This window comes from Chamaea fasciata, unplaced genomic scaffold, assembly GCF_029207755.1.
Source record: "Chamaea fasciata isolate MVZ Bird 193981 ecotype frontalis unplaced genomic scaffold, bChaFas1.0.hap1 SCAF_24, whole genome shotgun sequence".
NCBI lineage: Eukaryota > Metazoa > Chordata > Aves > Passeriformes > Sylviidae > Chamaea > Chamaea fasciata.
This window is the reverse complement of record NW_027094109.1, coordinates 1,233,606-1,257,699: the sequence shown is the minus strand read 5'-3', so window position 1 is coordinate 1,257,699 and position 24,094 is coordinate 1,233,606. Positions and strand designations below refer to the sequence as shown.

The window sequence follows — 24,094 nt, the reverse complement described above, 5'->3', positions numbered from 1 at the left end:
AAACCCCCAAGTGTCCCAGCTCTTGCACACACACTCCCAGCACCCCAAACCTTGTGTTTTTCCTCACCCACTAACCACCCCCAAGATGTGAAAATCCTCATCTCTTGATCCTAACCAGTATTGGTGGGTGGAACTGGCCTGGTTTCTCTCATCACCATAATTGCACCCTTCTCCACCTGGGGGCTGCTGCTGAGCCAGTGGGAAGTTGAGCCACTGCTGCTGATAACGGGCCCCTCTGACAGAAGATTGTAAAGCATTTGCTTCCAGGGAGGAACCAAGTGAACTGTGAAGGAGAAAAACATACCCTGCAACACCCAGAGAACTCTGTATTCATCACCCGGAGGGGAAAGCAAACATGCCTTTGGAAAGAGAGCCCCAGACAGGCAGAAATCTTCCCATCCAAGGTAAATTTAAGATGCTGCCAAATCCATCTAGTACAGGCCAGTGAGAGGAGGTGGCTGTAGGTGCATCTTCAGTGGTGCTCCTCCCCACAGCCCCACCTCCCACACTGAGACACCTTCCCCAGTGGTTTCCACCTCCCCCAGTTTGGCTGGCACTGGAGCAGGGGAGGGATGGGTGAGTTATTCCCTAGGCAGAAGCAAAGGCTGGCAGATTCATGGCAGCAGCAATTCCTTCCCGCCAAGGGTACCACGCATCCCATCTCCACAGCAGGCAAATTTGCTGGGACTTTCTCTCCCTTCCACCGAAGTGGTGACCCTGACAGCTTTGACGGGGTGGCACCTGGGCAAAACCAGCCCTGGAGCACTGACCTATCAGCCCCCAGAAAAAGCCAGCACAGGCTGCTCCAAACCATTTGCAAGAGGGAAAGACAGAGGATGCCCCAGGGAAGGCAAAGTGCTCTGCCCAGGTCCCCTGGAGCAGTGAGCTGTGGGACAGATCCTCCTCTCTCCCAGGCTGAGCCGTGCCTGGGGTGCCCAGGTGCAGCATGGCCCCAGAGAGGAGCAAAAAGCAGCTTCCTCCTCCTGCAAGCTCCATTGGAAGCCCGAGTTCCAGCCTGCGTGGGCTGCAGGAAAAGCAGGATGCCAGGATATCGCTGGGATGCCCATGAAATACAAACCCAAGGGCACAGGTGTACAAATTCCATGATGGAAAAATGTCCTTTTGGAGAGGTTTGGGATAAGGAGATTTTTTTTTTAAAGTAGTGTCCAGACCAGAGATCCCAAGTGGGATTTTCAGCAGGGGTGATCCTTCCAGCTCTGCTGCCCTTGGCCCGGGGGTATTTAGTTATGGCAAATCCCTTCAAGTTACTTTGGCAAGAAAACACAGCCCTGCCTGCCCCTTGCCCACACAAAGGAGCTCCTGAAACTGCCGAAGGGCAGAGCCAGGTGATTCTAGTCCCTTGAAGTGAGTTTTGGATCACCAGCTCCTCCTGAGCAAGGCAGGGCTGCCCCATGCATGTCCCCATCCCCACACCTTGGGGACACCTTTGTCACGGACAGCGAGTGCCACCACACCTGGACACACCACAGGGGCTGCTCGAGGGGAGGCAAACACAACACGTGCTGGAAAATCCGCTTCAGCACCTCCATCCAGGCCTCTCCTCCCCCACAGCACCGTGTGGCTGAAGGGATCCTGTGCATTAAATCCTGTTAGGGATCCTCTGCACGGTTTCACCCCACCGGGAAGAGCCGCGGTGCTGCCGACAGCGCCTTTGTCGCGTACGGAGAGCGGCAACTCCACAGAAACGCTCTTGGCTCATCCTGGGGGAGAAAACAGCCGAAAAAATGCTCTGCAAGGCACTCTCTGTGCCTCCTAACCCGGCATGAATAAGCAGGTACCAGAAGCACGATCCTGCTGGAACAGGCAGGAGACAAATCAGCTGAGCTCAGGCAGCAGAGCCGAGGAGCCGCCGTGGCTCCCCAACGCGAGCGCTATTAAAAAGTGCATTAACCCACATTAAAATCATGGCTGCAAAAGGAAGGAGCGGGGGGAGAAGCCGACAAATCCCGCCTGGATCCCGCTCAAACTTCTCCAGCCCCGCTAGCAAAGTGCCATTTGACCTGCAGGGACCGGCAGGATCTGTGGGAGCAGGGAGGGATGCGGGAAGGCCGGGAGCAGCTTCCAAATTGCTGCTGTGCCCGGCCCCGCCGCTGCCCTGCTGTACCAGGGAGAGTTCAGATTTGTTCAGCCAGAAACCCACACGGAGGACACAGTGGGTTTCTTTTGTGCAGCAGCAAAGGCAAATGCAAACACAGCTTTCTCCCCGAAGGAATATTAGTACAAGCAGAGAGTGAGGGGAAGAGAAAAAGGGGAAGGGAGGACAGTGTAGGAGCCCAACATCACATCCGAGCCTAGGAAAAGGAGAGGGAAGGATAACCAGGAGCACAGACACCACAAACACGGCGTCCCTGCTCGGGGAATAGGGTGAAATCCAGCGTATGGTGGGGGATGTTCAGCACTAATGTCTGGCTGAGCAAAAAACCAGCTGCCCGTGGAGAAGCACTACTCTCTCCAAAAGTTTTATCCTTCATTTAATCAACAGATGGACTAGCTGCGTGGGTTTGGGGTTTTTTTATCCTTTTTTTTTCTTTTTCTTTTTTTTTTTTTTTCCCCAAGCATCCCCAAGCCGTACCCTCACAAAAGCTGGCGTGGGGACCACGGCGGCGTGACACAGATGGGATTTGACACCGGCGTTGGGAGGGGGATGAGCAACACAGAGGCGAAGCCGGGGTCTGGCTGCAGCTCAGTGTCCTCCACAGGTGACAGATAGTCCAGGGAGCAGGCACACAGCAGCCTGTCAGACACAGCTTCCCAAAACGCATTCCCTTCCCAAATCCTTCTTTTTTTTTTTTTTTTAATTTTCTTTTTTTTTTTTTTTTTTTTTTTTTTTTTTTTTGCGTGGGAATCAAGCAGGTTGTAAAGTTGCGGGGTGAATGCCTGCGGATTCCCACGCTGCTGCCCGCGCTGTGGGGAGGTGGGATGGGGCGGTGACACCCCCGCGGGGTGCCCACCTCCCCCGGGCTGGCTGCATCGGAGAGAACTCTCTTTCCTTGCACCCCCCCGGCGCAAATCGCTCCCGACCCCGGCTCCGCAGCCGCAGGCTCCTGTCCCCGGGCTGGAGCTGCTGCCGCCAGCCCGAGCGGCTCCTCCGCTGCCACCGAAACTGAGCATCCATCGCCTCCTGCACCGGAGGAAGCACCGGGCGGCGATGGGGGCGATGGGGAGTGCGGGGGGAGGCTGTTGCTCAGCCAAGCCGTGTTTACACACAAACACGATCCAATTAACCAAGCCGGAACAGAAAGCACTCATTTGCATACTAAAGATTTTTTTTTTCCCTTATTTTTAAAGGAAAGAAAGGTAAGCTGCCTCGGCGGGGATGCAGGGAAAACTCTGCAATCCTCCCTCTCTCCTCCGCACCCTTCTCCCCTCGCAAAACCCGCACGCAGCCCCCGCACCCCACCCCGAGGCGGGGACCCCCCCCACCCATCCCGGCTCCTCCCGTCCGCCCCGCTCGGAAAGTGCGGGGTCCTACCGTGGCTGAGCAGGAGGCACCCGAGCAGGAGGAGGAGGAGGTCTGCCTGGAAAGCGCTCATTCCTCAGGGTGGGCTCGGCGCCGGGGTCGGGGCTCCGCTGCCGCTGCCGGCGGGGGCTTCAGGCCGCCGCCCGCCGGCTCCGCTCTCGCGGCTCCATCGCCGCCCCCCCAGCTCCTCCCCCGGCAGCGCTGCCTTCACTGGCGGAGCCTCGGCGGCGCAGCCCGGCTTTTGGAGCGGGGGGGGGAAGGGGAGGGAGGGAGGCAAAGTGCCGGGGAAAGGGGGAGTAACTTGCGCGCAGCCGGCTCGGCGCGGGGAGGAACGTTCGCGCATCGCCCCCTCCCCAAAGCTCTGCGCGCCAGGGCGGGGTGGGGGGGTCGGGGTGCGATGGGGGGAACCGGGCGGGTGTCGGGGCTGCTCCTGCCTCAGGTGTGCGGGAGGAAAGGATGCTCGCCCCCCGCCCGGCGCTGCCGCCGCCCCAGCGGGGCACCTGAAGCCGGAGCGCGAACACCTGCGCGGCTCTCCCGCCCCAGCTCGGAACTGAAGGTGTGGGGGGGTCGCTGCCCCACGGTCACCGCACCCCCGGACCCCTCCTCACCTCCCTGCGGGGCAGCCCGTGCCTTCCCGGGAGAGCTCTGAAAGGAGAGGGGGCAGCCAGAGCCTCACCCTGAAATACAGGGGAATACTCCCCAAATCCTGGGGAAAGAGAGGAGGGGAATAATGTGTGTATGTTGTGTCCCCCCCGGAGATAAATTTTTATCCAACAACCTCCCACAAGTCCAGAGGGAGCTGGAGATAGGGGGGCCTTCTGGAAAAGCCCCAGAGCTGCACCCTCATTTCTTCCAGGAGGGGAGCAGCAGCTCCTCACACCTCCATAGAAACCTACACTGGAGCTGAGAGTAAAAAATAAAAATACACCCCAACCGCCCTCCAAAATAAAGTTTTGTTTGTAAAGGGGGGAACCCTGTGCAAGCACTTCCCGCTGTCATTTTACAGGAGTGGGACAAGGGACAAAAGGGCCTTTTCTCTCCTTTAATCTCCATTTTTATCCTTTTGGGCATTTATTTATTTATTTTATTTTGCTTTCTTTAATTTCATTTTCACCCAGTGGGAGTTTGGGGCAGAGCAGAGGTGCCCAAAAATCAAACCCAAGCAATAAAATCACTACTTACTACGACACATTGTGTGGTTACCAATGCCAGAGCCTCCCTCATCACCAGTCTGAGGGGCATGTAGGGATGGCTGAGGCAATTATTAAACCAAAATGAGAAAGTAATTACAGCTGTGGACTCTAATTACTGCGAGGTGAGTTTGTAAAAAGGCTGCACAGCTCTCCCTGCTGTTCTGGGGCTTCCTGCTTACCTTGGTGGGACCACAGCTAAACCACGGTTAAACCATGGCCACCAGCCCTGGTCTGGCTAAAAAAATATAACTTTCCAAAATCCACTTGTGCTAACAAGCTAAACTGGTGCCAGGTGGTTAAACCTGGCTTAGGAACAGCACTGAGCTGAGTTTTATTGATTGAAACACAAGCACCGCACGCAGGCTCTGCTCTCAGCGCAGGGGGAGTCACCCTGCAAATAAAGAGCTTTTATTATTAATATTAGCCTGCATCCCTAAGGAAATCAAGCTTATTTGTGTTTGTCCACATGTGCTGGTTTGCCCATCCCTGCCCACTCGTGTCCCTGGGAGAAAGAGGTGCAGAAGTGGGGCTGGCTGCTGGGAACTGTCCTATTCCTGCATTTTTCCACTCCAAGGGACAGTGGCACTCCTGGAATGCATTTTCCACCAGGACATCACCTCCAGCCCTGGCAGGGATTCTGGCAGCGGCCACAACCGCAGTGGTGTCCCCGTGCCTGGCAAGTTACAGGTGGTGCATTTTTTGGTGTATTTTTTTTCCTGGCAGCAGCACTGATTTAAATGTGCATGGAATAAATTGCTCAGTGCCTGATTTCAGTGGGAATTAGATTTCTAAATAATTCCCAGGCTCTCCCTGTTGTGTTTCAGTTTATTCTGCAAAATGTTGTTTGCTTGCAGACGAGGGGTACTAATGTATATTAAGGCTGCTACACAAGTCAGGCTTTCCTGTGAAGCTTCAAAACACCATTAACATTTGCATGGCAATTTCTCCTTTTCCTTTCACAAAAAATATTATTCCTTGCCTGCATCCGAAACAGCAGAATTTTTAACTTCCAGGAATCATGAACATTTTTCTCTCCTTTTTATTTTCCTTCTTCTTTCTCCTTCCCAGTGAAAACATTTCAGCTGGAAAATTCTCATCATTGCAATACTGACCTTTGCAAAGGGCTTTAAATCCTTGAGTGGAAGTAGCAGGTAAGTGCGAAGTTTTATTAACTGATTACCTCTGTGGTTTCGACTACATTGGTAGTCAAATTTGATTTAGAGGACCAAGCACGTAAAAAAAAAAATCAGCTTTCTGACATAATTTTGGCTTGCTGCAGCCTGAGCAGTGTCCTGCAAGATCAGCTCCCCTCCACCTGATTCAGGAGAGCAAATCGAGTGCAAACTGATTATTAGCTTCTCCTCTCGGATATCTCATTTAAATCTGCTCTGTGTTGTGGAAGGAAATGAATCATTCCAATTAAAAAAAGCTGAGAAAATCAGGGAGCTGAGGGGAGCAGCCTTTGGGGAGGAATATTAAGCTGGTGCTGGGCGGCTCTGCCCCGGTGCTGGGACTGGGGTGTGTTTGGGGCTGGAAACTCCTCCTGGGGTCCCTTTGCAGCCCCTGCTCCCAGACCTGGGTGTGTGGGGCTGTGTCCATGTCTCCCTGTGAAATCCGGGGTCACACACCTGCCCTGTGCGGTATCCAAAGGCAAAGAGCAATTCCAGAAGCTGGAAAGAGCAGATGCTCAACCTCTCCCTTCCTTCTGAACGCCAGTGGGGATAAAACAGGTAAATTCCTCTTCCCTCTCCCCCCCCCCCCCCCTTTTTTTTTGTATTCCACACTGACAAGTGTAATAGATATGAAACTCCACAACAATGGAAGCCCAGACTTTCTCATGCCTTTGCCTCTCTTACTTCCAGGCTATTTACTGAGAAGTATTTACTGGGAAGTGCAAGAAACAAAATGTTCTGAAATGCTGCAGCAAAATGGAGGGGAAAAAAAACCCAGAATAATATAAAACATGTAAGCAGCTTGATCAAAATGAAGCAATATTGACAGAAAATGGGGTTTTAAGTAGCAGGACAACAGCAACCCAGATGGATTTCATTCTTGTGGTATTACAACGCTAAGCCAAGCACCTGGAAAAGAGAGAGAGAGGGGAAAATAATCACATTTCTCTGGTTTAGAAAATCTTTTCCTTGTCATTTAAAAATACACATGACAAGTGAAAGCTGTGCAGAGTCCTGCTGGAAAAATGTGGAGCTGGGACTTGGAGTTTTTCCCTGCTCCTGCTTCAGAGCTTTCTCTGTGATTTTAGGAAACTCATCCCTTGTGCCTCAGTTTCCTTTCTGCAGAGCACTGCTCCCCTTTGTCACCTGTTTGCAACACAAATGCTTCCAAGTGTGGGCTGACTCCTGATTAGAAAGCAAAAATATTGGATAAAGGAAATGAGGAAGGAGCAGCTGTCCCTCCAAACAATAGGAGTGAGGCACAGCCCTTGTCCCACGCTGCAGGACCCTGCTGCAGTTTTGGGGCTGAGAGGTCGTGGAGGTGCCAAGGACATCTTTGAGGACGGCAGGATGCAGCAACGCCAGGTTGGGGGTTTTGGGGGGATATTTGGGGCTGTGTTTTTCCTACCAGCAAGCCAGGGACACGGGGGCAGGAGGCTGATCTCCCAAAAGGTCATCACCTTCCTGGGATGCCCTTGGAGAGGGCAGAGCACAGGGAGGAAAAAGAAAAGCTTTTCCCTTGGCCCAGGTAGACACAGCTGCCACTGCTTTTCCCCACAAGAGTGAAGGCAGCTGCCTCCCAAAACTCCCCAGTTCTGCCTGCCCCTCTGCCCAGGACATGAGAGGAATTCCAGTGTTCCTGCTCTGGTGCTGCCCCGATTCCCAGAGCAACCCCAGCCAAAAAGTGCCAGTCCCTTTCCACACCTCCCACCGGATCCTCTTTGAAAACAGCCCAGGGAAGGCCAGGGAAGCAGATCAGTGGGGAGAGCCTGGGCTCTTTTCTCTCCTTGTCTCCTGTTCCTCCCGGCTGTGTGGAGAGCTGCCAAAGCCCCTCAGCTTGTGGCACTCGATAAAGCTCTTGTGCAGCGGGGCTGGAGCAATATGGGCAGCGATAGGCAGGGCCTGGGAACGGCCACCGGGAAGGGAGGGAGAAGTTTTGAGGGGTAAAAACAAAAAAGAAAAGAGCCCTGATGACATTTTGGGTTCAGGTGGGGAGAACTTCCTGTGCCAGCCTGGCACCTGCTCTGTCTGAGGGCAGCTGGGAAGGCTGGAGCTGGGTGTGAGGAGCAGGAATGGAATGGGGACCTCTCCTGCTGCATCAGTGCTGCGGGTGATGCCCTGGAGGCTGCAGCAGTGTCAGTGGACACACAGGGCCTTGTCAAATGCCCCTGGAGCAAACCTGGATGTAGGGACAGACTGGGGAATGAGGGGCTGGAGAGCAGCACCATGGGAAGGGACCTGGGAGTCCTGGTGAGGGCAGGGTGGACATGAGACAGCAGTGCCCTCAGCCCAAAGGCCACCAAAGTGTCCTGGGGACATCAGGCCTGGCTGGGCCAGGGAGGGATTGTCCTGCTCTGCTCTGGGCTGGGCTGGCCTCACCTCCAGTGCTGGGGGCACTTTGGTGCCACAATATAAAAAAGACATTAAGCCCTTGGAGAGCATCCAAAGGAGGGACATGGAGATGGGAAAGGATCTGGAGGGGCCACACGAGGAGCAGCTGAGCGCACTGGGATTGTTCAGCTGGAGCACAGGAGATGAGGGCAGAGCTCTGGGGGCTGCAGCTCCTCCCCAGGGGCAGCTCCCATCTCTGCTCTGGGACAGGGACAGCACCCAGGGCACGGCTGGAGCTGGGCCAGGGCAGGCTCAGGCTGCAGATCAGGGAAAGGTTCTTCCCCCAGAGGGTGCTGGGCACTGCCCAGGCTCCCCAGGGAATGGGCACAGCCCCGAGGCTGCCAGAGCTCCAGGAGAGCTTGGACAGCACTGCCAGGGATGCCCAGGGTGGGATTGTTGGGGGGTCTGTGCAGGGCCAGGGGTTGGACTGGATGATCCTGGTGGGTCCCTCTGGCTCAGAATATTCCACCATCTATGAATTCCTGCCTGGCCATACTTCCCACACCCACCCTGCTCTGCTCACACCCTCGGGCCATCCCAGCCAGCGCTGGGGACCCTGAGGGATCAAAGGCACAGAGGTGGCCAAACCCTATTGCTGACATGCGTCTTGTTGGGCCCTTCTTAACTTCACCCAGATCAGTCCCCAGGCCATTCCCTGGAGGCTTTTTGGCTGCCTTTCATGCAGGTCTTTTAATGCAAAGTTATTTTAATGCTGTGCTTTGCATTCTGTTGCTTCCCCTCTCCGCTGTCAGCGGCTGCTGCCACACAAGGTTAAAGCAGCCGAGCTGGACCTGCTGGAATGTTGTGCACGGATGGGCTGGGTGTGCTCAGCTTGCTGCTGGAATTTGGGATTTATGGGGCACTTCTGAGAAGTTGATGGTGAATAGGGATGGCTCCTGAACCCCAGGGTGAAGCTCCACAAGATATTTCCTGGGATCAAGAGGGAATTGCCACTGTCCGAGCACTCCTGGCTGTGAACAGACACGGAGCACCAGACAGCCTTCGAAAGTCCCGGCTCCTGTTTCGCTGCCCAGATGTGCCCAGATGTGTTTGGGGGTTGTCTCAGTGTCTTGCTGGTGTTGCAGGAGAATTGGGGCCCGATTTCACCCTCCAGCACCTGCCCCGAGGTTGTCGGTGACATTCAGATCTGGGCAGATTGTCCCAATCCACTGGAAAACTACTAAAACTCGGGGTCGGGGTGTTGTTTGCATGTCTGAACATGATAAACACTGGACTGCATTAGTGCTTGCTGAGAATTACCATCTGATCCTGACGTTTTCCAGGTCCCACGGAACTTTCCCAGCTCGGCAGGGACGTTGGAGGGAAGGCGAGAGCTCTGCAGCTCCTCCCGTGGCTGCAGGAGAGGAGCTGGCAGCAGGAAAATGTGATGGGAGGGATGCGCTGAGGCTGCTGGACACTGTCCTCATCGCCAGTTATGCTTTTTAATATATTTTTTGGCGATTTTTCATCCCCCAGACTCGCTCTGGAACCTGGCTTGGACATTTTTTGGCTGAGGAGATAAAAACCAGTGCATTAGAAAATTATGAACGAGCTGCAAAGGGTTAAAGGGAGCATTTGTATAAAAACAATGAATCCCATTTTTGCTTGATTGGCACTTTAATTAGGCCCATGTCCTTTTGCTGCCACTGCAATCAGATTGGAGGAGAATGGGAAGCTTCCACACCGTTATATTTATCTCAAGATTACAAGATTTCCATTTTTTTTCAATGCAAAGGAAAAAAAGAAAAAAAGAAAAAAAGAAAAAAAGAAAAAAAGAAAAAAAGAAAAAAAAACCCTGCTACTTCATAAACGTGGCAAGGGAACGATATTATTTAGGGCTTGGTGAAAGTGTGGCTTCTTGATTGCAGCGCAAGAATTAATCTTATTATGTTAACAAGGGATTGTTATGCTAAGGAGAAGAGGGAAGAAAAGTTCTGTCTCTCAAGTCTGCCAGGAACAGGCCGGGACTGCGCAGGCTCCGGAGGCAGCCTTGAATTTAAGAGCCCCAGTGAAGAAAGCCAAAAGTCCTTGTGGTTTTTACAAGGCAATTTCCCTCACTTTCCTCTGTCTGTTTTTAGGGGGAGGTTGTAACTCCAGCTCGCAGCTCCCGGTGCCCGGGAGTCTCCTGGGACCGGCTCCAGATCAGCTCTGCCGGTAAATAAATAATAGTTCAGGTGACACCGCCCGGACTCTCGCCCAGCCACAGCCCGAAATCCCAAACCAGACCCGCTGAGAGTCGAAAATGGGCCCCAGCAGGGTTTTACACCCACATAAAAGACAACTCCGAGCCCATCGAAGAGGGGGGAATGGGACGCTGGAGATTTCCAGGTCCTCACTTTCGTGGGAAATGTGTCTTTGTGGGAAAGAAGGGTCACTTCATCCACTGAAAAACAGGGGAAAAAATGGTTCTGCACTACTTTTGGTGCTTTCTGGTGTAAAAAGGGAAACTTTTGGGTAACCCTGATGTTCCTTCCCTGTCTCCCAATCCTGAATCCCAACATCTGCTAGAGAATGAACATTCCCCAGTGTGTGTCCACACCCTTCCAGCCACCTCTCCGAGCTGGTTGTGTTACAGGGCGATGAGCAAGAGCTCGGAGCCAATATCCAGCCCCACTTTTCCCTCTCTTTTTTCCCAGGAAGCTTTCAGAGCCCGTGATGAGCGTGAGCATCTCTGAAAGCAAAAGTTGGCTGCAAAATTCCAGCCTGTCCCTGGGCTTTGCTCAAATCGAGGCAAAGGCATTTGTTGTGCACTGGAATAGTTTATTCTTCGAGCAGAGATAGAAACGATGCTGTTTGATTGAGGTGGCTAATTACACAGCTTGGAAAGTAAATTACAGCTATCAAATACCCCAGTGAATATTCCCTTACAAATAGGCAGAGAAGAAAATGAAATTTTTTGGGTTTGCTGGCAATTTGGAAATAAAAACATTGTCTCTGGTGGCGAATGTAAAACCAATCCCTTTCAAATTCTTCTGCAACTGCTAAAATCAAATGGTGCTTTGCTGCAGACCAACCAGACAGTCCACCCTGATAGCTCTAAGCTACTTTTATTTTTTTCTGTTTTGAGAGTTTGTGTTTCTTTGTGACTTTTGGAAACACTTGCCCTCTCTTTACCATCTAATCTTTTCAGTGAAAAATATTAATAGCAAGTTTAAAACCCGATAAAACTGCACAAGTGGAGTAAAAATCTTTATCATACAGGGTAAATTGCTTGGCAGAAAAAGTTTAATAGGAAAAAACACACCCTGAGCCATCCATCTTCTCAATTAGTAAATACACAAAAGTCTGAATTTCATTCCCACGGGCTGGAAAGATTTACAAGCAAGGATTAAAGTGAAGGGGAGTGTGGGGATGAGCAGCAAACGCTGGGATCGAGGCTGGGGGCTGAGCTGATCCATCTCCATCTCATCCCTGTCCCTCCCTGCCTGGATGAAATGGCTCTTTGGATGCTGTTTGCTTACCCAGCCCCTCCCAGAAGATGTTGTTGCTTGTTTTTCTGGGACCACACTCTAAACCAACCCTTTATTTCACCTGCAGCCACACGAACTTGGATCTCCTCTTAAATATCTGGGGCCAGGTTGCCAAGTTCTGCTTCCCCAAACCCTCCCCTCTGCCTCTGCTTTTGGGCTGGGGGACTTGAAGCCCAAACTTCCCATGCCTTGGTGTCCCCAAGAACACAACAGGTGCCTGGATGGGGGAGTTAAGGAATGTTTTCCAGGCCTTTTTGCTGCAGAACTCCTGCAGCAATGATTCCAATCTCCTTGTTCGCCTCCCTGCCGAGCCTTCCGCCTCTCTCCCTGGGTAATGAAAGCCAAGCATCTCTCTGGGTGTCTCTGCGTGCCTGTAAATTCCTGGGGCCTATTAAGACTAAAAAAAAGAAGTAAATCTTCTTGTCTTGTCCTCTTTCCTGGCCTTTAGGAACAACCCTAAAGCCCAGAGCAATCCCCCCTTCCCAGCCACCTCGTTACCAACATCCTTGTGCATCCCAAGGCTCGCTGGTGATGCAGGCAGAGCAGCACTTCAGGGACACTTTGGCATCTCCTGATTTGCCCCGTGCCACCCCTGTGTCCCCGGAGAGGAGGTGTTTTGTTTTGTGCAAGCAGCACATGAGGTGCTTGGGGGATTTGATCCCATTCCCGGGGGTACAATGAGGGCTGGGGGTGGAGGTGTGGGATTTGCAGCCCCAAGGAGCCTGGGGGCCTTTGGGGTCTGTAGGGGAGGAGAAGAAACAAGACAACAAAACACGGAGATGTGTGCCAGGGGAATCCCATCCAAGCCCTGATCCTGGAGTGGCAGCAGCTGAAACTCCCTTGGAATCTGGAAGAGAGCAAATACCTTGTGGAAGGTGCTGCTGCTCGGCTTGCTGGGCCCAAATGCAAAATGAAGCTTCTGTTTCATCATCAGCCACAATAACTTGTGTTTCCTCTTCAATATCCAGCTGTTGGGGCTAAAAGTTTGGTTCTGTGCACATCCCTGGACATCAGAGCCTCCCAGACCCACCGGCTCCTCTGCCACATCCCACTCTGCTGCAGCCACCCTGGGATTGAATGGAAGGGGAAAACCCTGAGTGCACTTTGTGCACTAAGAGCCACTGGCTGCACTTCCAGACCGTGTTCCAGGACACAGACAGGCCTGGCATGTCCTGGAGGGGGAATTTTTCCCTGCTGCATGACAGGTTTTGTCCTAGCATGGGTCAGAGAAAGCCCAGCTCAATGGGTTTCATCTAATTTCAATTACAGTGGTTAAAGCCTTCGCTCACATGAGCTGAGCCTGTCCAAGAGGCCTGGACTGACAGGCCATTAGGGAGAGGTTATTTATAGCAGGCCATGTTAATTTTACAGGATCACAGACCAGTGATTCAGTGCCTGGTGGTGCTGAAAGGAATCACTCACAGCAATAAGTGGGAGCTGACGTGAGAGCACCTCAGTGCAGCCAGGAGCTCCCGGGCCAGAGCAGGCAGCAGGGCAGGAAGGGGTCACACCGAGGTGCTGGGGTGGGCCAAGGGTGGGGCACCCACGTGGGGGATGCTGAATGATCAAATCATCCCTTGCAGACCTGGTTTGGTGTGAACTGATGGGTTGAGACAGGGAAGAGGCCAAGGAAATCCTGGGGAATGGGTGGTTTGAGATGCAGGGAGAGGACACGGTGCTGAGTGATGGTAAAGGGAAGGGGCTCCTTTCCTGCAGTACCTCCAGGTTTTTCCAACCTGATTTGGGAGCTATGAAGAGCCCACACTCTGGAACAGCCGCCTTTTCCTCCTCTCTGCTCCATGGCATTTTCTTGAATCACCAGGATGCCCAGATCTGCAAAAGGGCTTTGCTCAGCCTTTATCTGCCCCAGAAAAGGGCCTGGAGACACTGAATGAAACATGCTGGAGATGAGGGAGGAGGAGGAACAGACAAAAAAAAAAAAAAAAATAAAACCTCCTGCATTGTATTGAATTCCCTTGAATTTTAAAGTGCTTCACGCTTGAAGCTTTCTGGGTGGAAGAATAGAAGTGGGGAGAGGGAGAAAAGACAGGACAAAAGGAGCATTTCCCAGACATGGCAAATTGCTCCGGCTCTGGGTAGGGCCTGATCCAGATGGTGCTGGGGACTTCTCCCACAGGCTTAGAGCAGAGCCCTGCTGAGGACAGCTGGCCCAAGACTTCCTCTGGGGCTCTGAGGTCCTCTCCTCTTCTACCAGCCCATGGCAATCCCAAGGCCATCCCAAAATGAGGGGCCAGCACGGTTCCGGGGTGGCTGCAGGATGGGGCAGTGGCAGGATGGGGGCTGGCACAAGGATGCTGAGGACACAGCCATGGGCAGCTGGACCAGCTTGGCATTGCTCTGCTCCCCACGTCCCAGTGTGAGCCAGCCCCGGGCACATCAAGGAGGGACCATGTCCCAGGGTGGCTCCCCCAGGCCAGCCCCACTCTGCCCCAGGGCGTTCTCTGTGCCCATGAGTGACGGAGGCATCAGAGGCAAATTGTGGGGATTGTGGCCCAAAATCCTCAGCATCACACCCTCCGTGGCCCACTAGGAAAGGGGATTTTCTCCAGGAGATCGGGCTGGCAGCATTTTCCCTCCCAGGGGCAGAGAGGCTCCTCCTGCTCCTGCAGCTGGGCTGTGCTGAGGCACACGCTGGCAAGCAGCACAGACAAGCCAGTGGTGAGGGGAAGGATGCTTTTCCTGTAATAAATGTAATAAAGAGACCATCACTGCCCTGGAGGGTGACCCTGGAGTGCTCCAGGCCCCTGTCCCCGAGTCACCCACAGCATCTCTGCTTGCAGACAGAGCTCACACCCACATTTTCCTGCCAACCTCACCCTGCGGGTGATGTCAACCTCTGACAGAACTGGGCACAACCCAATTAAACCCGACCTCCTGCTCCCCTTCTCCTGCCCAGCCGGGGCACCTCACCCCTGCCTGCTTGTCTGCCCAGCTCCCTCACCACAATCCCCTTGAGCATGGGGCTCCCCTTTTTTATGCACTCCTACAGCATCTCCCGCAGCCCTGACCTCAGCTGAGCCATGCAGGCCATGAAATAATCTGATAATCACAGCACTGATAGCAATAATCATCATAATAACCCAGGTCCTGGCCAGGGCACCTGTCACCTGGGCTCAGAGTGGCAGTGACAACCAGCTATTACACACCTACCTTGATTAAAGTGGTGCCAGGCCTGGGTGTGAGGAGGGGAGAAGCAGGAAAACAAACCCAGCTCTCCCACAGGAAAGTTTGACAAGAGCAGCAAGGCAAGGGTTTAACTACCAGCCCAAAGAGGCATCCATGATAGAGGGGCGGAATGGTTTGGGCTGGAGGTGGATCCTGAACATCATCCCATTCCACCCCTGCCATGGGCAGGGACACCTTCCACTGTCCCAGGGTTGGCCCCATGTCCAACCTGTCCTTGGACACTTCCAGGGATTGGAGCAGCCACAGCTGCTCTGGGCACCCTGTGCCAGGGCCTCCCCACTCTCGCAGGGAAGAATTTCTTCCCAATATCTTTTTCATCTAAATTCCTTGGAGCCCCTGGTCCGTGGTGTTGCCCAGAGCACTTCCCCTGGGATAACAGCAGCAGAATCCCACATTCCCTTGAACCCCCAGCTCCCCCAGGCAGCCCGGCCCACCCGCTGCCCTCCCTGTTGTTCCTGTCCCTGCTCTGGCACATTAAGCCACCGGAATAAGTCCATTGCACGGGCCGCTTCACCTCTTCCCCTCTACCTGCCAGGAATCCCAGCTCCTGCTATTCCTTTGATGCCTTCCCTTCAGCTGCCGCCGAGCAGAAATGCTCGTATCAGCAAACAGATGGCGGCTGAGGCATGTAGCATAAAATATATTTATCAAGGCAAACAGCTGTAGCCCATTTCATTCTGAAGATTTCTATTAAAAGTTCTCTGGAGCTACAAGCTGCTCCAGCTCTGCAGCCGGAATAAAGCCGAGGGGACAAATGGCTTTTTGCAGAGCCTTTCTTTCCCCTTCCTTGGCTCTTTTCTTCGCTGCCTGAAGAAAGCCCGGCCCAGCTCTGTGGTTGTGGCGCATTTGGGGGCATTTTTTAGATCACTGTTGTGCCCAGCCAAGGGTGGGTACAGGGTGGGGTAAAACACCCTGAAAAGTGCCAGGAGCTCCAAGATTCGGGACAACCCTGGGACATCAGACCTGCAGGGTGGATCACCTTCACTCCCGGGGGTATCTCTGCCCAAAGCACCTTGAGCCCCCATCCAGGATGGATGGCTTCCCATGGCCCTTTGGCACGGTCTAGTTTGTTGTTTTCCTTGTTTTTACCCTGAAAAGGCTTTGCCACCACATTTACAATGAGTGAGAAGGGCCAAGTTTGGAGGAAATGCAAAGTTTTGCTCAAGAGTAAATTAATTTTCTTGGCAGACGCTCCTTGTGCGGTGTCGGAAAATTCCCGGCTTTCACCACGAATTTCATTGAAACGTTGACAAATATCATGAAATCCTCCACGCAAATGGGAATTTCCATATTTTGTATTAAATATACTCTCTCAGTCCTGCTGTAGTGACTCACGGAGAGCCCGCTTCAGTGTGGCCCCAGTTGGGCAAAGGCATCCCCAAAGGGACACGTGCCACCCTCTGAGGTCACCTGCCACCAAGGCCAGGACTTTGGGAGTGCCCAAAGGTAGAAAATGTGACTTGGAGAGGAGATGGGCTGAACATGGAATATTCTAGAAAAGTAAAACCATGGAGCTGTCTCTGCTTCTTCCGTATGGATGTGCCACCTCTTTACATCACCCACTGCTGTCCTAAATCCCCCTTTCCCCTGCATTTCTCTGCAAAGGAACAGCTTTTCCAAAATGATCCTCCCAGGCCCCAATCATAAACAATATTTTCTCCTCTCTCTTTTTTTTTTTTGTAATCCCTTTTTTCTTGCTTTTCTGTCTTTTTTTTTTTTTCTTTTTTTCTTTTTCTTTTTCTTTTTTTTGGTGTAAAATATTCCTGGCAGCCCCTCCTTTGTAACCGCCTGCCGCTTCCCCAGCCAACAGCAACGCATTTCATCCCAAATTCAGCTTTCTATTTTCAGGCGAGCGAGCAGTGGGATGAGGAGTTTGCCCTAAAAATGTGCTCAGAAGAGTCAGGCTGCCATATGTGCCTGGAGATGTTCCTGGCCAGCCCCCTGAGAGGGGAATCCTGGCAGGGGCTGTGGCGTTAGCCGGGAGCAGGGATCTGGCCAGCTCTTGGAAAAGACAAGGTGGAAAAGGGTCAGTTGGATGGTGAGGGGGTCACAACCTGTGAGCAACAGGCAAGAGGAGTTTATTCCAGCTCGGCTGCTGGGTGTAATTTTCTCCCTCTCTGTGCCTCGGTTTCCCCAGTGCTGGGCAAACTCTGCAAACTCCATGTATGTGGAAGTGAGTGGGGGAAAATGGCATGTGTGGTGTCAGGAACATGGATAAGACACCAGGTCCCTGTGGGATGGATGGACCAGGTCCGTGTGGGATGGATGGACCAGGTCTGTGTGGGATGGATGGACCAGGTCCCTGTGGGATGGATGGATCAGGTCTGTGTGGGATGGATGGACCAGGTCCCTGTGGGATGGATGGACCAGGTCCGTGTGGGATGGATGGACCAGGTCCGTGTGGGATGGATGGACCAGGTCCCTGTGGGATGGATGGACCAGGTCTGTGTGGGATGGATGGACCAGGTCCCTGTGGGATGGATGGACCAGGTCCGTGTGGGATGGATGGACCAGGTCCGTGTGGGATGGATGGACCAGGTCCCTGTGGGATGGATGGATCAGGTCTGTGTGGGATGGATGGACCAGGTCCGTGTGGGATGGATGGACCAGATCCGTGTGGGATGGATGGACCAGGTCCCTGTGGGATGGATGGATCAGGTCTGTGTGGGATGGATGGACCAGGTCTGTGTGGGATGGATGGACCAGGTCTGTGTGGGATGGATGGACCAGGTCCCTGTGGGATGGATGGACCAGGTCCGTGTGGGATGGATGGACCAGGTCTGTGTGGGATGGATGGACCAGGTCTGTGTGGGATGGATGGACCAGGTCTGTGTGGGATGGATGGACCAGGTCTGTGTGGGATGGATGGACCAGGTCTGTGTGGGATGGATGGACCAGGTCTGTGTGGGATGGATGGACCAGGTCCCTGTGGGATGGATGGACCAGGTCTGTGTGGGATGGATGGACCAGGTCTGTGTGGGATGGATGGACCAGGTCCCTGTGGGATGGATGGACCAGGTCCCTGTGGGATGGATGGATCAGGTCTGTGTGGGATGGATGGACCAGGTCTGTGTGGGATGGATGGACCAGGTCCCTGTGGGATGGATGGACCAGGTCTGTGTGGGATGGATGGACCAGGTCTGTGTGGGATGGATGGACCAGGTCCCTGTGGGATGGATGGACCAGGTCCCTGTGGGATGGATGGATCAGGTCCGTGTGGGATGGATGGACCAGGTCCGTGTGGGATGGATGCAAGGAAAGCCTGCCAGAGGCACTTAACCACTTCCAGAGGAGCCTAAATGATTCCTTGATTATCTCATTACTGCTCCAGTAAACAGCTCAGCTCCTTGAGGGGTGCACGGCTCCGCTCCCGGTGACACTTGAGCTGTGCTGGCAGCTGAGGAGACCCTGGGGTTCCTGGAGGATCCCAGCACCGGGATGGGCCCCACACCTTCTGCATCTGTCCTCAGCTGCAGTGGGGAGGCAAAGGGAATGGAACTGACACCCCTTTTTTGGCGTGTACTTATCAGTCAGGGTTCATTATCAACCCAGGATTATTGCAGCCCAATAATTATGGAACCCCAGAATGGTTTGGGGTGGAAAGGACCGTGAAGCTCATCCCATACCTCACCCTGCCACGGGCAGGGACACCTTCCACTATCCCAGGTTGCTCCAAGCCCCGTCCAGCCTGGCCTTGGACACTGCCAGGGATGGGGCAGCCACAGCTTCTCTGGGCGCCCTGTGCCAGGGCTTTGCACCCTCACAGGGAGGAATTCCTTCCCGATATCCCATCTAACCCTGCCCTCTGTCTCTTACGTCTTCCCTCTGGGCTCTGTGACGGCTTTGCAAAGTGCTAGGGAGCAACTGGGTAAATAATGATGCTAAAAGATTTTGGGGATGGGTGAGTGGATTCAGAGGGTGCTGAGGGGGGTGGGATGTGCTGAATATTGGCTTTCCTACTTCACTCATCCCAGAGATTTTACGGCTTTCAAAGCCCTAGGGAGGACGGTCCAAACTGCCACACGTCTCCTGGATTTGGAGACTGGGACGTGGCCACAGCAGGGGAAAAGGGAGCTGCATCTCACCTCCAAAGGAGAGACATGAAGGGAAGAGGCAGAGGAGAGAGATCAAAACAAGTGAGGCAGCAGCAGGAGGCAAGAGAAGAAAGGCAGCAGGAGAACAAGACCGGTCCCAAAATATCCCTCGTGTTTCCTGCGCCGCAGACCAAAGCTCTCACTGCGAGAGGCTTTTTGCGAGGGAAGAGGCTCTAAGCTCTGCTCAAAGCTCTGCCTCGGGGTCCCTGGGGAGCCGTCCCTGCGCTGAGCCGGGAACGGCTCCCGCGGCGCCCCGGAGCGGTCCCTGCGGGGCTGCCTTTGATCGGAAACGCTCCAAATTCTTCCTGAGATGGAGCATGAAGAAGCAAAACTCCACCTTGTCTTGGTTTCACTGGGGTTTTTTTCCCTTCCTGACTGGTTTGGGTTAAATAGCAAATCTGTTTTTAGGCGGAGGAATTGATTTTCTGGGTTAGGACCCACCTGCTTCACGTACTCCCAATGGATTGTGAGCACAGGAGTGGGAAGGGGAGTGAAAAATCCCAAACTTCCTGAATGACATTCGAATATTGGCCATGTAGATAAACAATACGAATTTATTTGGTGTGGCACCAGGTCAAGCCCCTAATTTGAAGGGATCATGGCAATTTGGGGGCATCTCTTGTCATTGGGTGTGGAATGGAGCTGGGATGTTGGGCGGGTCTCACTGCTCATTCCTGCTGCTGTGCTGCCATTTGGGGGGAAAAAGGTGTAGGGAAGAGCATAACCCAGCTCTGCAGGGTGATTTCCCACCCTCCTCTCCACCCTTCTTTGGGCTCTTGCTGGTTCCCACCCCCTCCAGCCACATCAGCAAAGACAGCCTGCCCCGTCCTCCTGAAGATTAAAATGGCACCTGGATAATAATCAGGGCATTTTGTAGGGAATTTAAACTGGAAGTCATTGAGCAGAAATAGCAACCCACCTGTCACCCCTGCCCTGTGCCCTGTACCCCCAAAGTGCCCCGAAAGGGCCTCCGAGCATCCCAAGGTTAAAACCAAACACCATTAGAGCTGAGAGGTGTTAATATAACAGAGCCTAGAGATTGGGAATGAGATTAAAGAAAACATTCTTGGGTTTGGAAGGGAAGAAAAATCAAAAATCAAAATAAAACTGCAAGTTTCCTGCACTTGTTTAATAAGAGCCACAATTTTATTGTGCTGCTGGACTGACAACGGCCTTGGCGGGGTCTTTCATTTGGCCTTGACAATTAAATTCCCTTTTATTACAGCGAGAAAAACCCCATTTGGCACCTGGCAATTCCTTTGTGACTCACAACCCTCTCCAAAGTCCTTTCCTGGGGCAGAGGAGAGCAATCATTTTATATGGACTGGCAGGGTCCAAGGGTCCTGGCGGTGCTGCTGAAACCCCGGGAACGAGCCCGGCTCTCCCGGCTCCTGTCCAGAGGGAGCCTTGGGCTCCTTTAAGCTCATCCTGCTGAAAGGCACCTGGGTTTTAGCCACACGCATCAAGAGGTGGAGCATTTCCCATTTTCCTTGATAATTTATTCCCAGGGTTAATCATCCTCCCTGCTAAAAATTCAGCCTAATTTTGATCTGAATGTGTCTGGCACCAACGTCCTGCAGCGACTGCTCGCTTTCTTTCCCTGCCCAGCCTCTTCTCCCTCTGAAGCTCTTGGATGTCATTACAGCTCCCTTTTTTTCTGGCCCTCGAGTGATTTTCCTCCAGCATCTGCAATTTTGGCAGGCTCTTCTCTGCCCTCCTGGATTCCCATCGTGGGACCTGTCAGAGCCTCATCACACCTTAGGATAGATCTCAAAGCACCTAAATAATATCTGCACCCCCCGGGGCCCTTCTGCAGGATTAATTTTCCACTTCAGGATGGAAAAACGCTTTTCAGTTCCCCGTGTAAAATAAACAAGAGGCGTTGCTCCTTCCTCAAGCAGCTGCTTGGGGCTGATTTCCCTGGAACATTTTGGGATGCTGACAGCCCCATCGCCGCCGCCTCCCTCCCTCCCTCCTCCCCTCGCCCGTCTTTGCTTCCCGTGACACGGTGACGGCCCCGGCGCGGGAGGAGATTAGCCCGGTGTCCGTGCCTCGGAGCAGCGCCGCTTCCCTTTTATCTCTGGGAAGCAGGCGCGCTGGACGTGAGCCCTGCAGGGATTTATCGAGGTGCCCCGGATCTGCCTCTTCCTCCTGCAGCAGCTCCCTTGCACCTGCGGAGCGCCAGCCCCAACAGGGGCGGTGGAAGGAGGGGTGCAAAGGGCATTTTTGTTTTGCCGAGGGCAATCCCATGGAAATTTTGTGCTGAAGTATCTTGGAGGCGACACCCGTTGGAGTCGTCTCCTTTGCCCTCTCTCGGTCTCCGCTTTGGAATTCCTGGATGATGCGTTGGTGTTGTACGGACACAGGAACTCTCTGGCGTGTCCAGGTCACCCCGTGGTGATTTCGGGGGCTGCTCGTGGCCACAACGCGGCTCCGAGCACAACAAAGGCACCGGGAGTGGGCAGGAGGAAAGGGATGGCTGGGAAAGGGGTGGGAATGTGAAAATGCCAATGGTCACTGTGAGGAGCTGGGCTGGGGGATGGAACACAAGGCTTGGTGATGAGGAGATGGTTCAGACCCCCAGGGGCTCTCAGGGGTGTTTGAACGCCTCCTTTGCCGCCCTGACCTCCGGGGGTGTGAGATGTAGGTACACTGGGGTATGGAGGACATTCCAATCCTACCCAGAAACCTCCCAGGACGGACCTGCAGGTCATCCCCATCAGCCAATTCCTAATCCTCCTCCATGGGACCCTTTTTGATGACATCCTTGGCTTCCTCTTGATTTCTGGTGCTCCCAGCACCTTCAGGGATGCTGCCCATCTTTGCTGTCACATTGGGATGGAACAAAGAACGAGGGACTGTGAGGAAAAACATGTGGGAAAAGCCGTAAGGGAGACAGAGGAGTCTTTTAACTTTATTGGAATAAAGAGAGAGAATCCACCGGGACAGACGCCCGCGAGGTTTTCTCTCTCGGTGTTTCAGAGGGCGCAGCTTCCCTTTTATCCCAACTCACTCCTTTCCCCACTGGCCGACGCACCAGGAAGCTGCAGCCTTCCCGAACCGCCTCCCCGTATCCCCCTTAAACCTGTCATTTTCCCCCAAAGTTCAGCACCTCAGGCTTGTGCAGACCCCACTTCTCTCTTTCAAGAGCCCAGCTGTCCAGGCTCTGCAACAAACCTGCTGCTTGATGTTGGTAGAGACAGTCAGACCCATTTCAAAGCCTTTAACACCCAAAACCTCACCCATGGAACTGTTTGTAAGGACAAGGGCACACATCCTCCCTATCAGGACCCTCCTTCCCTTTTTATGGGAGTTTTTCTGGGCTCCTGCCTGTTTTTGGGGTGGGTGCAGATTGTGCAGCAGCGACTGTGGGAGTATTTGGGAATGTGTCCAGTGGAGCCGGGTTATCCCCTTTTCCAAGACAGGAAAGCTGAGAAAGGCAGAGATTAAAAGTGCAAAGCTTGTGTTTCTGGATGCTTGGCTGCATCCCGAGCCCTGTTTTCCAACAAGAACAGGCTGCTCTGAGCACTCACTAAATCAGGGCCCTGTAAATGCTCTCAGAGAAGCACTTAAAAATCACTCGGTGTTTTAAAGATCGTGTCCAGTGCTCGTGTCTGAACCGCCTCGAAACGGCTGCCGTGCCCAACATCCCCCACAGCCACCTGCTGTGGGAGTCTGGTCCCTCCCCAGGAGATCCCGGTGCTCTTCCCAAAGGAGAACAGAACAATTAACGCCAGTTTGCAAACGGGGAGACCGAGGGCCGCTGTGGATTAGCCCTGAATTCCCATCAGTTGGCCTCGTTTCCCTCCGGGCCGGGCTGGGGTTGGAGATGCAGCTCCAGGGGTGCGCTGGCTCCAGACACTTCCAGGTGGTGTTTGAGCCGTGACTCGGCTTGGCCGGATTGGAAAGTGCCAGTCCCGTGGCTAATGCTGACGAGAAACACGTATTTTCTGGCTGGATGAGTATTTTCTGGCTGGATAAATATTTTCTGGCTCATTTGGTGATCTTTGGGAAACAAAAACCCCACATTTTTTCTTCCGTTTCCCCTGAGCATCCCTCCCGTCCCGGGAGGACGGAGCGGTGCGGGCTCCCCAGACGAGCAGTCCTGCTCGTGCATATCAATCCCATTTTTATTTCATTCCCTGCCCCTTCCTTCCCCATCTCCACGCTCAGAAGACGCTCCCACCTCCTTGGCAGGGAGCGAGGAGGCTGCAGGTTTGCAGGGTGCGACACAGGTACAGTATTTCACAGCTGGTTGCTTTGTAATGGGATTCTTTTATTGGAAGTTGTTTCCCGGGATCCGGCTCTGATTAGCAGATGCAAATCCTGCCCTGCATGCTGATGGATCCACTCCGGCCCCGGAGCCGCCGGGACCCGAGGGAGGGTCACGACGACACGAATGGAGCGGTTCAGCTCCCACTCGGACACCTCGGCCTGTGCTCGGCGCGACCCCCGGCAGCTCCAGCCCATCAATCCTGGGAAACTCCCGTTCGGAGGGAGCAGGATGCCGCCGCAGGCTGAGGAGCAGGATGAGGGGCTGGCAGGTTGAATTAGTGCTGGGAGAGCAGATGCACATTTAAACAAACCATCCGCTCTCGAGAAGAAAACAATGACTTAGTACTTCCTAATTACCATCCTAAAGTCAAGCAATTACTCCTTATTCACACGTGATTACCAAGAATAGCTTAAAATGAATAAACATTTGAAAAAAAAAAAAAAGCCTCTTACTAAATTTTCATTAGCCACCACAGTGAGTAAGATATTTACACTCGGCTCAGCCCCCATAAACACAGACAAGACATTACTCAGTAAATGAGTGAATTAGTATTGTGCTAATTGCCAGAAACTGTTATCAGGTTACTACAATTACTACGAATTCCCGGCAGGATCAACCCTTTTTTGTTATTTTTTGAAAAATAAAAGAGAAATCTTAGTGATGTGGTTGGTGCAGTTACAAATAATTGGGGGGGGGGGGGCAAAGGGCTGGAGGAGAGGAGAGGAGAGGAGAGGAGAGGAGAGGAGAGGAGAGGAGAGGAGAGGAGAGGAGAGGAGAGGAGAGGAGAGGAGAGGAGAGGAGAGGAGAGGA

At 53.3% G+C, this 24,094-nt stretch overlaps 1 protein-coding gene and 1 long non-coding RNA gene across 4 annotated transcripts in view; one reads left to right on the top strand and one right to left on the bottom strand.

The window, feature by feature from the left end:
• Window positions 1-3,694, bottom strand: part of KIRREL3 (kirre like nephrin family adhesion molecule 3) — a 354,811-nt gene extending 351,117 nt beyond the window's left edge. For all 3 annotated transcript variants that reach the window (XM_066203572.1, XM_066203573.1, XM_066203574.1), the window contains exon 1: window positions 3,494-3,694. In XM_066203572.1, the coding sequence (XP_066059669.1) occupies window positions 3,494-3,554 (61 nt within the window). In that variant the 5' untranslated portion in view covers window positions 3,555-3,694. The remainder of the gene's footprint in view (window positions 1-3,493) is intronic.
• Window positions 3,695-6,094: 2,400 nt separating this feature from the next.
• LOC136300889 (uncharacterized) lies at window positions 6,095-10,036 on the top strand. Its single transcript, XR_010723761.1, has 3 exons — window positions 6,095-6,404; window positions 6,537-6,639; window positions 9,521-10,036. It is a non-coding gene; the product is annotated as an uncharacterized lncRNA (long non-coding RNA).
• The last annotated feature ends 14,058 nt before the right edge of the window (window positions 10,037-24,094 follow it).